The sequence below is a fragment of the Uloborus diversus genome, chromosome 5 (genome assembly GCF_026930045.1).
Source record: "Uloborus diversus isolate 005 chromosome 5, Udiv.v.3.1, whole genome shotgun sequence".
Lineage (NCBI taxonomy): Eukaryota > Metazoa > Arthropoda > Arachnida > Araneae > Uloboridae > Uloborus > Uloborus diversus.
Window position 1 is genome coordinate 100,122,297 of NC_072735.1, and position 13,911 is coordinate 100,136,207.

General features: G+C 31.3%; 1 protein-coding gene across 5 annotated transcripts in view; it reads right to left on the minus strand.

Moving 5' to 3' along the window:
* Positions 1-6,266: 6,266 nt before the first annotated feature.
* The window catches only part of LOC129223396 (rab11 family-interacting protein 3-like), a 205,483-nt gene continuing 197,838 nt past the window's right edge, over positions 6,267-13,911 (minus strand). For all 5 annotated transcript variants that reach the window (XM_054857990.1, XM_054857988.1, XM_054857989.1 and 2 more), the window contains 3 exons: positions 11,333-11,467; positions 8,560-8,700; positions 6,267-6,711 (listed from right to left, as the gene is read on the minus strand). In XM_054857990.1, coding sequence (XP_054713965.1) covers positions 6,589-6,711; positions 8,560-8,700; positions 11,333-11,467 — 399 coding nt within the window. In that variant the 3' untranslated portion in view covers positions 6,267-6,588. The remainder of the gene's footprint in view (positions 6,712-8,559; positions 8,701-11,332; positions 11,468-13,911) is intronic.

A 13,911-nucleotide genomic window follows, 5' to 3' on the forward strand; every position in this document is an offset into this window, starting at 1 on the left:
CTCTTGCCACAAGACACAGGAGAGGTTCACCTCCCATTTGTGTACTAGCTATCTCCAAATTTTTAAATTCGCCACTTACATCCCTTTGAATAAAAATGACAACAACGTGCATAAAGTACAAATAAAGTAGTATAAAAGAGTTAAAAACTCAGCAAACAGCTGTTTCGGGGCTGTCACATGCAAGCCCCTTCATCAGTGCAAAAAAGAAGAATTAAAAGTCCACACAATGTGAACCGAACGATAAATGAACAAAAAATGGAAGGCAGCAAAGTAAATAGGCAAGGAAACCGGAAACACATATGTCACAGTCACAGAACACCAACGACACCTATAGTGCGAAAAAACGTCACAAACAGAAAAAAGTTTTTTAAAGATAAGATTTCCAAACACTGGGGAAAGGGGGAGTACTCGACAAATCATTAACTATTGAAGTAGAATTTTTCCAAATGTAATAGGATTCCCAAAAATCTAAATCATAAATCGAGGAACACCCATGAATAACCTTGGCAGAAGAAAAATCGAAAATATGATTGAAAGACCAACAGTGTTGTGCAATCGAGGAACGTTTTAAATCTTGCTTCTTGAAAACGTTCCTCGATTGCACAACACTGTTGGTCTTTCAATCATATTTTCGATTTTTCTTCTGCCAAGGTTATTCATGGGTGTTCCTCGATTTATGATTTAGATTTTTGGGAATCCTATTACATTTGGAAAAATTCTACTTCAATAGTTAATGATTTGTCGAGTACTCCCCCTTTCCCCAGTGTTTGGAAATCTTATCTTTAAAAAACTTTTTTCTGTTTGTGACGTTTTTTCGCACTATAGGTGTCATTGGTGTTCTGTGACTGTGACACATGTGTTTCCGGTTTCCTTGCCTATTTACTTTGCTGCCTTCCTTTTTTTGTTCATTTATCGTTCGGTTCACATTGTGTGGACTTTTAATTCTTTTTTGCACTGATGAAGGGGCTTGCATGAAACAGCCCCGAAACAGCTGTTTGCTGAGTTTTTAACTCTTTTATACTACTTTATTTGTACTTTATACACGTTGTTGTCATTTTTATTCATTCCATAGTACAAAGTTTTCGAGTGCTTTTTTAGAATTTACATCTCTTTGCTTCTCACTGCCTCATTTGTCCTTTCTTTGTGGAGGAAACGTTCAGTTTCTATGCATCTCATTTTTATGAATTTGTTTATAATCGAACCCACGTTTCAAGTTTTTGGCCTCGCATGCGGTGCACTTGAACTATAAGAATTTATACACATTTTTATAGCCATTAAATTATTATACTCATAGCAGCATTCCACAATTTTCCGGATCCAATAATTGATTCCATATGCGCAGCATCAGTTCGAATTCTAGCTTTAAATGATGCATTTAAAAAAAAAACGACTGCAATGAACGCATAATTTAAATAAATTAAACGATTTTTTAAATTCTTGAAGTGAAGATACTACAATTAAAAATGTAAACGTTATTTTTTTTAGAAACCTTTTCACTGCATATTCCAACATCAAAGAGTTTTATGTCTTAAAATCCTGTTTTTTTTTGTTTTGTTTTTTGAAGTTTTTAATTGTTACGAAATATTACCTTCGTGATTTTTTTTTTTTTTTTTTGGCACATATTGTTTTTTCGACCAAGTTCCAGAAAACAAAATATGATAAAGCGCTTTCCATTTCTTTTATTATCATTATTTATTTGCCATCTTGCAAAGAACAAAATAACAGGCATTCAACAATGCTAAATAATGCTTATTTATGTGGAGGCTTAACATAAGTACTGAAATGTCATTAGAATTCACTGTCCCTAATCGGAATTCCCGTCTTTAATGTTCTGCTTAGATGGCAAAAATAAAAAAAATAAAATAAAATAAAAAATAAATAAATAAATAAATAAAACTTGTCCTTGGCATTTTGCGTCATCACCATGTAATTGCTTTTGCAGGCCTTCAGGATCACTAAGTGAACTTGCAGTTGAAATAACTTTCAGTTTTAGCAGCAGCCGCAATAAATTGTTCAGTAAAAGAAGAATTTTGTGTGTAGACATTTCTCATCTTCCCAATTGGATGTATTTATTATCAAAGTCAATAGAAAAAATAAATAAAAATACAAAAGTCATTACCCTCCTTAACTCATAATAAGTGAAATATTACTGTGTAATTTCGTTCTTTTTATGCTAGTAATAAGTAAACCTTTGTTTAAAATATGTAAAATCATAACGAAGGGAGCCAGCTATATTTTATACCTTCTCAAGTCAAATTTGCTAAAATGTCATTACCATCCAATGCAAAAGTTATAAACGTGTGAATTGTAAAGATGACGGAGGATGAAATTATACTAAGTGCATCATTTCTAATATTTTAGATTATACTTGATTTTTTTAGGTTAATTTTTTTATACTGTGGAGTGGATGTTTCATTAAATAAGTTTAATCGAAACTTATTTTAAAAAGATTGTTGAGTATTTTAAAACTTTTCTTTAATACTTTTGCATTTTTAAGACATAAGAAATTTAAGGAGGAATGAATAAATCAATTGATACATTAATTAAAATCAAGGGGGGAAAACTAAGAAAAATATTGCATTCATAAAATTTGTCAAATTTTACAAATTTAATCCTCAATATCGCTAAAATAAATGAAGATGTTTTGTGAACTTCTGCAATTTAACAAAAATGTATTTCTGGTCTTTTTAAAAAATGCCAAACTGCACCCCTTAAAAAGTTTAAAAAATTTGGATGCAAAATAACCCTTATCTGGAGAATTGCCCATATACTTAACTTTGTTTAAACAGTCGATTTATGTCCCTCATATAAATAGCTTAAAGTTGGTACCAAAATTATTGAATTTGAAAGATCACTCCTCAAGTTATTTCAATTTATAATAGTAGTGTCAAATCCAATTGGTAAAAAAATGAGTGTTTTTCAAATATCTGGGCGAATAATGGATATAATGTTTTAAAGTGATAGATGAGGCTTTCACAACCGTAAGTTTTACTGGCTTTTTCTTTGTTTAGAAAAATCTGCTACCATGGAGCAACACTACTGTCCATTTTTACATGGAATAACTCTAGGACCAACTATTTTGGCTAAGACGTGTCAGGGACAAGGTGGAGGCAGGTACAATGATAAGTGGTCAATTTTCACTGCACCGTATCAGGTGAGTGCTTTTTCCGTAATTCACATTTCTTGACTGTTACATAATACTCTCATTTTATCTAAATGTAGGGGAGGGTAGGCTACACACACAATGAGACATTGTAAATGCAAAAATAAATACAATTCTGACAGCTACCACCACCTAGGAGGAGTAAACATAACCAGAATGCTTCCCAGAATTCCTAGTTCCATGCTGTTCTATGCTTTTGTTTTGTAGAAAAAAATTAGGTGTTACTGTTTGGACACACTGAAAGTGATTTGGATAATTTCGTGCATGCATCATGATCTTTTTAAAAAACTTCAACAATTAAGCTAAGTGTTGTAGTTTATGTTGTTACTGACACTTTAATCTTCTATTATTCAGCTATATTAGTTTTAACTCATGGTTTATTTTAATGATATGAAGCAAAAATCTTGATTTTGTTGTTTGGGCCACAATGAGACAATTTTTTTTGGGCCACAATGAGACATCTCATTATGGCCTAAGCAGCAGTAAGCAAGTGCAAAATACTTATCTACTTCTTGTTCTAGTTTACAAAAAAGAAATTTAACAATAAAAAATAAGCTTGATTTAAAAATATTTATATTTTAACTAATTATTAAAAGTGAACTTTTTATTTTAGTACATAGCTTAGTACAAAACAAAACTAGAAACCGGTTAGGTGTTAATAAGGTTGCCAAACATGGTTCTTATTTCAAAGCACTTTATAATTATAATTAATATTTGTATAAAATAAATTATATAAGTTAATCATCAACTAATATTTGGCATTTATTATTTTATTATTTTCCTGTTTTTTAAATTCTAATAATTTTTTTTTGCTTACTGTAGTTAAAATTGTTTCGTATGTAAGAAAAAAAAAGTTTTAAACATTTAAAATATGCTTTAAGCAAAAATATGTTTCTTTGCAACCCTGGGCCTGAGTCAGAGATCTGGTTCTAATTCAAAAATGTGTTATGGAAAAAGTACGAGAGATTTAAGAGAATTAGCATATGAGATGGCAATATTTTACGTAAAAATGGTGATTATTCAGCTTTCCCATTGTGGCCCTACTTAGTGTCTTATAGTGGCCCATAACCGGGCCACAATGAGACACTTTTCTTCGAATTTATAAAGCCTCATAACTTTTTTTTTCCCCTAACATTAAATGGGCTAAATTTGATGCAATATACTATAATTTGCTACCTTTATTGTTTATGTTTCTGTGCTTTAGAACTCACCAATATACAAAAAATGCAAAATGTATGTTTTTTGTCTCATTGTGGCCCACCCTCCATTACTAAGATTGGCATTGAGGCTTAAAACGTATTCCTTGGTTTCGCCCCAGTCAGGCCTTGACATTTCTTGAATGGAAAATTAAAGAATACATTTCTGTACCATAAATAAATACCTTTTGTGCTAAAAAGTAAAATAAGAACTAACAAGGTCAAAAAGCACAAAATGCATTACTGCAGACACATGTTTCGGCGTTTGCGTTAAGAGGAAGGCCTTTTCGATGACAAAAGAAATGAGCTTTTGGATAAAAAGATATATGATAACTTTGTCGATGCTTTTGTCAGATGTCTTTTCATCCATAATATCATTTCTTTTGACATTGAAAAAGGCGTTCTTTGTAACGCCGAAACATGTGTCTGCAGTAATCTGCATTTTGTGCTTTTTGACGTTCTCTTACACATCTGTATGCCAAATCTCCATAGATATGGCTATGATTTTTTTGAAATATGTTTGTATATTTTTACACAATTGTTTAAAAAAATTTATTTATGCTATAGAGAAAGGATTAAATTAAATAGATGATTTTAAAAGTGTTTTTTTTGGGGGGGGGGGACGAAATGCACGCTTATCTGCTTCCTCCTCTAAAACTACCTCTGAATTAGATCCTCAGTAAGATGACGGAAGCAAGCTTAAAACACCACATCATATATTTTTCTGATGCACCCGTGTTTAAATGTAAGTAGAATTCTTGAAGTTTGTTTACATGCATCTAATTATGTGCTCCATGCTAATTTTCATTAGGCCTGGAACTCATTGTCATGAACAGACTTCCTGCAGTTGAAAATATTCTTTCTGAATTTACACAGGCTGTTGGTACTGTTTATAATTTGGGTCACACCTCCTGTAGATTCTTGAAAGTCTTTCATCTTCAAATAATTTGGTCTTTAACTTGTTGGTTTTGAAAAAAATCATTTTTGTGAGTATGGGTATTTCTTTTGTATTGTGGGTCGTTTTTTTTAAATCATTATTACCTATAGCTAATTGTAACTGTTTCTAGAGCAACAATTTTTGATCTTGTTAATTCAATTTAATTGTTCTTTGAATTCGATCTTGTTCATTTCTTTTTTCGTTTCCTTTTCAAAATTCTTTTACAATTATGTAAATATCTAAAAATATAGTCCAACTGATTGTGCTTTTTTTCTTTGTAAATATTTAAGGCATTATAAATACTATCTCGCTTAGTGTAAAACTGAATACCGAAACAGAATAGAATGCTAATACTGATGACAAAAAAAATTACTGTTTGTTAACAAGAAATGTTTTTTTTAAAATTCAGTAAAGTCAAGGCAAATACTTTAAAAAAAATATCATAAAGAATAGCTGTAATTCATTGTTGGAATAAATTTCTCAAAACGCAACACTTAAATTCCAATGTTACTATACATTTAAATTTTTCACATGAGGGCAAGTCTAAAAAATGGACATTTTAAAAAAGTGGTTCATAAAAAAGCACAAAAGTACGTTTCATCAATATCATTATGCAATATTTCTGCTACTTTTATTCATTGAAGAGGTTCTAAAAAATTTGTGCTTTTGAAGCCAAATTTTTACTTCAATAGATTGGTTTTGGTACTGTGCCTCATCGAAAAAGAAATTTATATTTTAAGTAACAGTAGATACCCAATTAGTTAAATAGTTTGCAATTAAAGAGTTTTCAATTTATCATTTTTAGCTAATATCGAAAATACTAGTATTATGGATTTGCAAAATCGCTCCAAATTCGGGTATTGCACTCAGTATTCATAATTAAAGATCTAAAAATTCATCAACAGAGACTAGAACTAAATTCCAAAAGCATTGTCCATAAGTACACGAAGAATACAAAAGATAATTTAAAAACTATTTTTACATTTTATTAAATATTCTATACACAAGGAACTGCACTTAGGACAGGCATTCCTGGTTGGGAAACATCTTTTTCAAACAATAACAATTTTGGGTAACAGTTCGCAAAACAACAGATCTTCTTGCATCACAGTTTCAATTAAGAAGCTTCATTTAAAAAAGTAAAATTTCAAGATGAAAACGTCCTTTATAAAATCAACACGTCTGCTGCCTATAAATACAAATCCCTTCTCAAGCTCTCTTTAAAAACATCCTGAGATCTGGTAAAAGCACATTACTGGGTTGGCATGAGACCTTTATGGTCGTCTTGAATTTTAAATGTTATTTTTAACTTCTAGAAGCTGAGGATGGTTTTCCAGAATGTTTAAAAGAATTCCATCGATGTAGGACTTTAGCTTTGCATTCACGTCCATCTGTTCACGGAGGGCTTCTACCAGCTGAAAAACATGAAAGTATTTTTTGATTAAAAGCAATGGAAGATGGTGAAATATCGTTACAATGAATTTCAAGGGACTGCAAATTTTGCCAATTTGTAATGGAATTTACACGATGGCAATTAACACGGGACTGAAAATTTTTATCATCGAAATGCATATTGTTGTATCAGTTGTCGTTGTAGCAGGATTTCACTGCACTTCACTAAGGGATCTTTTGATAACAGAAATACTTAATTAAAACAGCTTAATGCATACACTGTGCAACGATTTTTAAAGTTACCTATAAGTAAAATCATTTTTGACAACAGTAGTTTTTTACAGGACATTATTGAAATTATTTTGGGAAGAACACAATGAATGCATATTTTTTTCTTCATACACATACAAAAAGTACAGTAGGAAGAAAGAAAACAAAAAGTTAAATGCTAATAATAAATGAGAGAATTTCGTTTTCCATATAATTTATTTTTTTCTTTAGGAAGATTTTTTAAAATGAAAAAAAGCCTGCAACTTTTTTATTTCAGGTATGGATTGAAAAGTTTTAGGTCAATTTTTTAGGTTGTTCTGCAGGGTATCTTCGAAACGTGGACTAATGTTTTCATATTTGGTTTTAAAATGAATGTTTAGCACAACTAAATCACTTCAATGTTTCGGTTTGTTTATGTCTACAGGTATAACGCAATACCTAAATGTTAAAAAGCAAATTATTGTACTGAAATAGACAATTCTTCCTGTTAAATTAAGAAAAATTATTTCGCAACATGCATCAAGCAAACGTAAGAACTTTTTTGTCTATTGCGCAGCAAGGCCATAGCTAGTGAAGGTTCAAGCACCACCAGAAATTTTTTAAATATTTCTTTCATATTGTTAGTTAAAATATTTTTTGTTTCTCTCTTTTTCTACATTACAACCAAATTATTTCCATTGTGTTTGAAATGGTTAGCATCCATGGAAGCACTTTAATTCTGTTAGAAACTACAATATTCTAGAAAATTAAGATGTAATTAATTTTTTGAGAATTTTCGGGGTCCAAAAACGAAAGAATCCCGCCCCCCCTCCCCCTAAAAGTGACTTCTGGTACAGCTATGTATGCACAGTTCATCATGTGCGTGAGTCAATTGTTAAGGACCACTTTAAGTCAGAAAACTGATTTTCAAACATTATTTTCATCACTATGTTTATGGTATGGTTTCAGATCAAAAATATTTACAAAGCATATACTAGGGAGAGATTTAAACTTTTTTTTATGAAAACGTGGACGGGATTGGATAGCAAGATAGATGTACAAATTTGATTCTGAATAAATTGGTAGAATGGCGCTAAATGATGCAATGAAGAAAATTATAACTTGTGACAGTCACAGAGGAATTTTCAAAAATTATGCTGTCAGTAAAATTTTTTTTCATGGGAAAGTTTAAGATTTAAAATGGATATTTGTCATAAAGTAACTGCAGTGTATTTTAGCAAATCACAACACTTTGGAAGAGACAATGAATAAAGTTAAAAAAAAAAATACTAAAGTCTCTTTTCCAAAACCTTAGAAAAACTCCAAAATAGAAACCCAAAACTGTTTTTTTTTCGATGAATACATTTTTTGAGAACAGAAAAATCAAGATTCATTAAAAATAATAAATGGTAATACATCTTGTTTAAATAGGCTTTCAATATCAGAAATATATAATTTGCAATACAGAAAAACCTCAAAAAATTCAAAAGTTTATTGATTATAACTAGAATAAATAAAGCTTCATCCCCCCCCCTCCCACGTACATAATTCTAAATCTGTAAGAAATAAACACTAAATTCAAGCTGATAAGTCAAGAAAATTATACACACAGAACAACTTACTTCATCCTTAGTTGAAGTTTCAAATTCTTCCGCTATAGATGGCTCTGTACCTTGATTAACTAATGATCGACCTTCTTGTAAACTGCTGGCCAAGAGTTGAGCATTGAGTTCTTCATTGGTTTCAAGTATCAATTTATTTTCCTGCATTAAAGACAATATTTATATATACAAAAAATATTAAAGTATTGTTAAGCAATATCATTATATGCACTTACATATATTAAAACTCATTAAAGGTTTATGAAACTTTAAAATTATAAGAATTTTAACTTCAATGAATTATTAATTATTTACTTTGCTAAAAACTTTGCTGTTTTTAACCTTAATTTTTTCATTTCCTTCAAAATTTAGTTTTTCACTTTTTTTATTTCTCAGAATCTATCTATATAAATATACATATGCAAGTGTAGCCAAATTCAGCTCCATGACATCCCATATGACCTGAAACCTATTGTTGTATTATCTAAACAAGCAAATCTTCCTAGACTTTGAAATCCAACTAAATCCTTTAAAAAAGAAAGCACCCTCCCCCCTCAATCAAGTTTATACAGCAATGCTGACTTCATGCCATTTTATTTTCTTACACTTATTTCTGTAATCAATGGGGCAAATACCAGTGCAAAGCAGGTAGTTAGTTGATTTACCTTAAACCATTTGAAAGATTCATTTTTATCTTTCATGAGATGAATAATAATCACTTCAAAGATTACCAGATTAAGGTAATGCACTAGTAGTGGCCACAGTTAAGCATATTTTAGGTCTCTTTTAAACTGTGGGTCTACAATATTAATTCCAATTTTTTAGCTCAATGAATGTATTATAACCCAACTATTCCTGAATCGTCCCATTTTCTAAAAATGCCAGAATTTAAATTTTTTATCCATTTTTCCCCAAACTTCAAATTTGATCCAATAGTGGCAACTCCGAAATCTGAAATTTTCAGTAGTGGCCACATGCATGAGTCAGTAGTGGCCATCTGACATCCTTTCCTTAGAATTCACATTACTCACTTTAAATTCAAATAACTGATGGATAAAATTGATTCAATATGATAGTTACATTAAATACCAATATATTAATCACATTTTTCTTGTACATTTCTTTCTTCAAAGTACATACATACTTAGGATAAAATAAAAAGTTTTTAGTAGAAAATGTGTATTTGTATTTTTTGTACGCAAATGTAAAAAAGTAAAAGAAAATGAATGTACTTATATAAGTATTCTACAAATGAACTCTGCTAAGTATGAACTGAATAATTATTATCACTACGAAATCTTTACTAATAAAAAAGCTGAAAGTCTGTTTGTATATCTGGATCTCTGTCTGTCTGGATGTCTTTGACGCGCATAGCATCTAGAACGTTCTGCCGATTTTCATGAAATTCGGCACAAAGTTAGTTTGTAGCATGGGGGGGGGGGGGTGCACCTCGAAGCGATTTTTCGAAAATTCGATTTTGTTCGTTTTCTATTCCAATTTTAAGAACATTATCCCGAACAAAATTATAAGATGGACGAATAAATTACCAAGTTATCATAACGTGGAACCGTAACATGGGCAAGCCAATTGGCGAGAAAGTCACCATACATTATTTGTAAATACGCAAGCGAACCAAAAGACCTTTTAATTTTCTATTACGGGCAAAGCCGTGCGGGTACCACTAGTATGATATAAAATGATACAATGCAATATAAAATATCATCAAATTTCTCCTGGTTGTGGTAAAAATCAAAATTTTATTACTTCGCCATACAGTAAACTCTCGATTATCAGCGGTCTGTTTTATCCGGGGCTCTTTTCACGTTTTTTAATGGTATGTACTAATACCATAGTCATCAAATGTTAATGATAGTGTTGTTCATTTTAGGGCTTTTACAAATTACTTTTTGCATTCAATGTTATTGCTTTTAGCTATAAGTTAAATGCATGTGTGAAAGTTATTCATTTTTCAGCTATTGCATACACTAGTATCGTTTTTTACCTATTATTCGGATTATCTGTGGTTTTCGCTTATCCGCAGTCACTGTGCCACCCTATTCTGCAGATAATCGGAAGTTTACTGTACATGGCACAAATGAAGAGAGGAAGGGGATACCAAATAAATTCCATGCTTAGTGTTTCCAAAAGTTATAGTTGGATCCTTTTTGCCAAATAAAAACATAGTTCTATCTTGTAAGAAAACGTTTAAATGCTACCCTAATACATAGTTTCAAGTATTGCCATAAAAGGAATACCAATATTCAGTAACAACAAGAAGCCAGTTATAAACTATCTCAGGAGCTGATGGAAACAAGGGTGCCCATATGGGGGGGGGGGGGCAAGGGGGCTCATGCCCCCCCTTTGAAATTAGAACTTCCTTGCTTTTAGTACTTTTTTCATTGCAAAAATGTAAAAACATTTCTTCTCCAGTCATTAATGAATAAGTTATTAGAAATGTCAAATTTTAATGACTCTAATCCGTCCTGAAATCAGTTTCCACAGGGAAAATATCCATCTAAACCACAGGAAAAATATTTGAGCCCCTCCTTGCAACTTTGGATGGATGCCCATGGATGGAAAGGATAAGATAGAACCCACTTGGTCTACAGCACTTAGATGATGAGAATTTAAGCTCATAGTCTTTTCCACCATGAGTTGGCTCTGAGCATAACTAAATTTACACATAGCTTCATATAACATTATTGCTCTGTACTTGCTAACATAAGGTGAAAACAGACTATTAACAAGAACAATACATTGTCAAAGTTTAAGTTTTGGATGAAAAATTACATACATCTTTGACTTTCCGAAGTTCTTGTTGAAGTTCTCTGTATTGAGCTGGAAGTTCAAGCAAACTAGGGCTTCGCATTCGAGATTCTGTACTGACTTCAGCATGTTTTTCTAATTCAAACGTCAATTCTTCTAATAGCTGAAAAGAAAATCAGGCAAAAGTTTTGAAATTGGAGATACTATAAACTTTTGAATTATAAAAAAGACAAGCAAAACACCCATAAAATGAACTGGCATCATGGTAAATACAGTAGAACCTCTTTATAAGGCAGGGAGGGGTTGGAGACTGTCTTATAGCACACTCTTATGTATGTGTCTACAGGCTGAATTATTGAACGCATAAGGCAGTGTGAAGCAAAGGTATGTAAGGGGCTCGATTAAGTTTTGAGTAAAACGCGGTTTAAGTTCAGATTCTAGGTAGGTTTAAATTGAATTTTTTTTCAAATTGTGCTGTATAGCAGCACGTACCAGGGCTACTACACAATATCTTGCCCCAAAACAGGGGAGAGGTTCTCCTACTATCAGGAGCGGCAAATAGGGGGGTCGAGAGGGGGCGGTCGCACCCCCAAATTTTTTGAGAGGAATGATAAAAAACGAGCAAATTAAATTTACATAAATCGCAAACCAATATTGAGGAAAAAAGAATTTTGCTGTTTCTACGTAATGGTTGAAGAAACTCGACATTTTTTCAGACATGAGCAAGTGTTTTCCATTTTTTTAAATAATTAGAAATTCATCAAGCTTTTACCGACCTTTTCAGAACAGAAAAAACTGATGAAGAATCATGGTTAATTTTAACTAAAGACGTAAACCTCATATCGGCTAAATATTTCACTCTTGTGTGCTCTGTGTAGCGACGGATGAGAGGTCCGTGCAGTGGTGTGGCCGCATGATTTTCACTAAATGCCTTGGTATTTTACATTCATTGTTACGCTCACATTTTAAGTGTGTCTATTAAATGAGTGTTCATCACTTTCTTCTTCTAGAAACACATTTCAACTGCTCAATGCATAGTATACTTCCATAGATACGCCTTAAAAAATATATACTATTTTTGAAAAAAATATCTCACCATCAACAAATATCTTTTCTGTGGGTTCTTTAACAATGCTATCTCAGGGTAACACAATAGGGCCTTCAAGAGGCAACACGAGATGGTCTTTTAAACCATAAAAACCGTTCTCGATAATTTCAAAGCAGTGATTTTGGAAAAAAAATTCTTTCAATAATGAAGAAGCTAATGTCCTTTAACATGTCTTCATACGAATTTTTATTCGTTTTGTTTGTATTGCGGAGAGTTTTGGAACAATGCTTTACTCTATCGAAACATTTCCGATCATAACCTTAATTTTTGGACTGTTTAAGTTTCAGTTTAAGGGGTCTAAGGACCTTTAAACTTCAAAATTTTCGATTTTCTGGAAAAAATATATGTTATGCACAGTTTAATTCTGAACAATTTGATACCTTATTTATTACTATACGCCAAAAACTTTTCGAGTTATTGTAAAAATGCCTAAACTTTCCCCATAGAGATTTATGTTAACAGTAGCTGTTTAGACCTCTTTTTCTGAGGTGCCGGTTTCTTCGGTTTTCTCGTTTTGCGCGCATGATATCTCAGAAAGTTTTTTATATATGTCCGTAAAACTTTTAATGTATGTTTATCTGGTTTATATTTATGACCTAAACCTAAATTTATTTATTTTTTTTAAAATCTTTATTTATTTATTTGAAACTTGGTAAGTTAATATCGAAAATTTCCAAAATTTTGGGTAAAAAATATTTATTTTTAAATATTAACTTTAATATTTTAGTTGAAATTTAGGTTCAGATCGTTAAGATGTATCAGACAAATATGCATGAAAAGTTTTACGGAAATATATAAAAAACTTTCTGAAATATCATGCGCGCAAAACGAGAAAACCAAAGAAAGCGGCACCTGAGAAAAAGAGGCTTAAACAGCTGCTGTTAACATAAATCTCTACGGGGAATGTTTACGCATTTTTACGATAACTCGAAAAGTTTTTGGCATATGGTAATAAATAAGGTATCAAATTGTTCAGAATAAAATTATGCATAACATATATTTTTTCCAGAAAATCGAAAATTCTGAAGATTAAAGGTCCTTAGACCCCTTAAGCTACAATTGAGGCTATTAAAAAATTTCAGGTGGATGTATATTTCAACAAAGCGTGGACCTTTTCAAAAAAAAAAAATATCTTACTCCAGAAAATTTTAAAAAGGTGCAAAGAAGATTCAAATGAATTTAGAAGAAGTGACTAAAATGCACATGATGATGTAAAATCAAACCTTGATTTAACATATTGTATAAAATAATAGATTCAGTTTCTAATGAAATTAACACAAGATTTGATGATAAATATTTTCCTCTATATTAGCCTGATTGAAAACAAAAAATAGTTTCAATTATGAGTAAAATTTATAGCATGAGGCAAGAAGAATTGTTTAGAGACTAGCCTATAATAGACTATTCAATGATGAAAAATGAAGATTATCACAATTTTTAAAGTTACCTGGGTGATTTTGAAGAGCAAGATGTGAAAGGTGTGTTTTCATATACGTAAC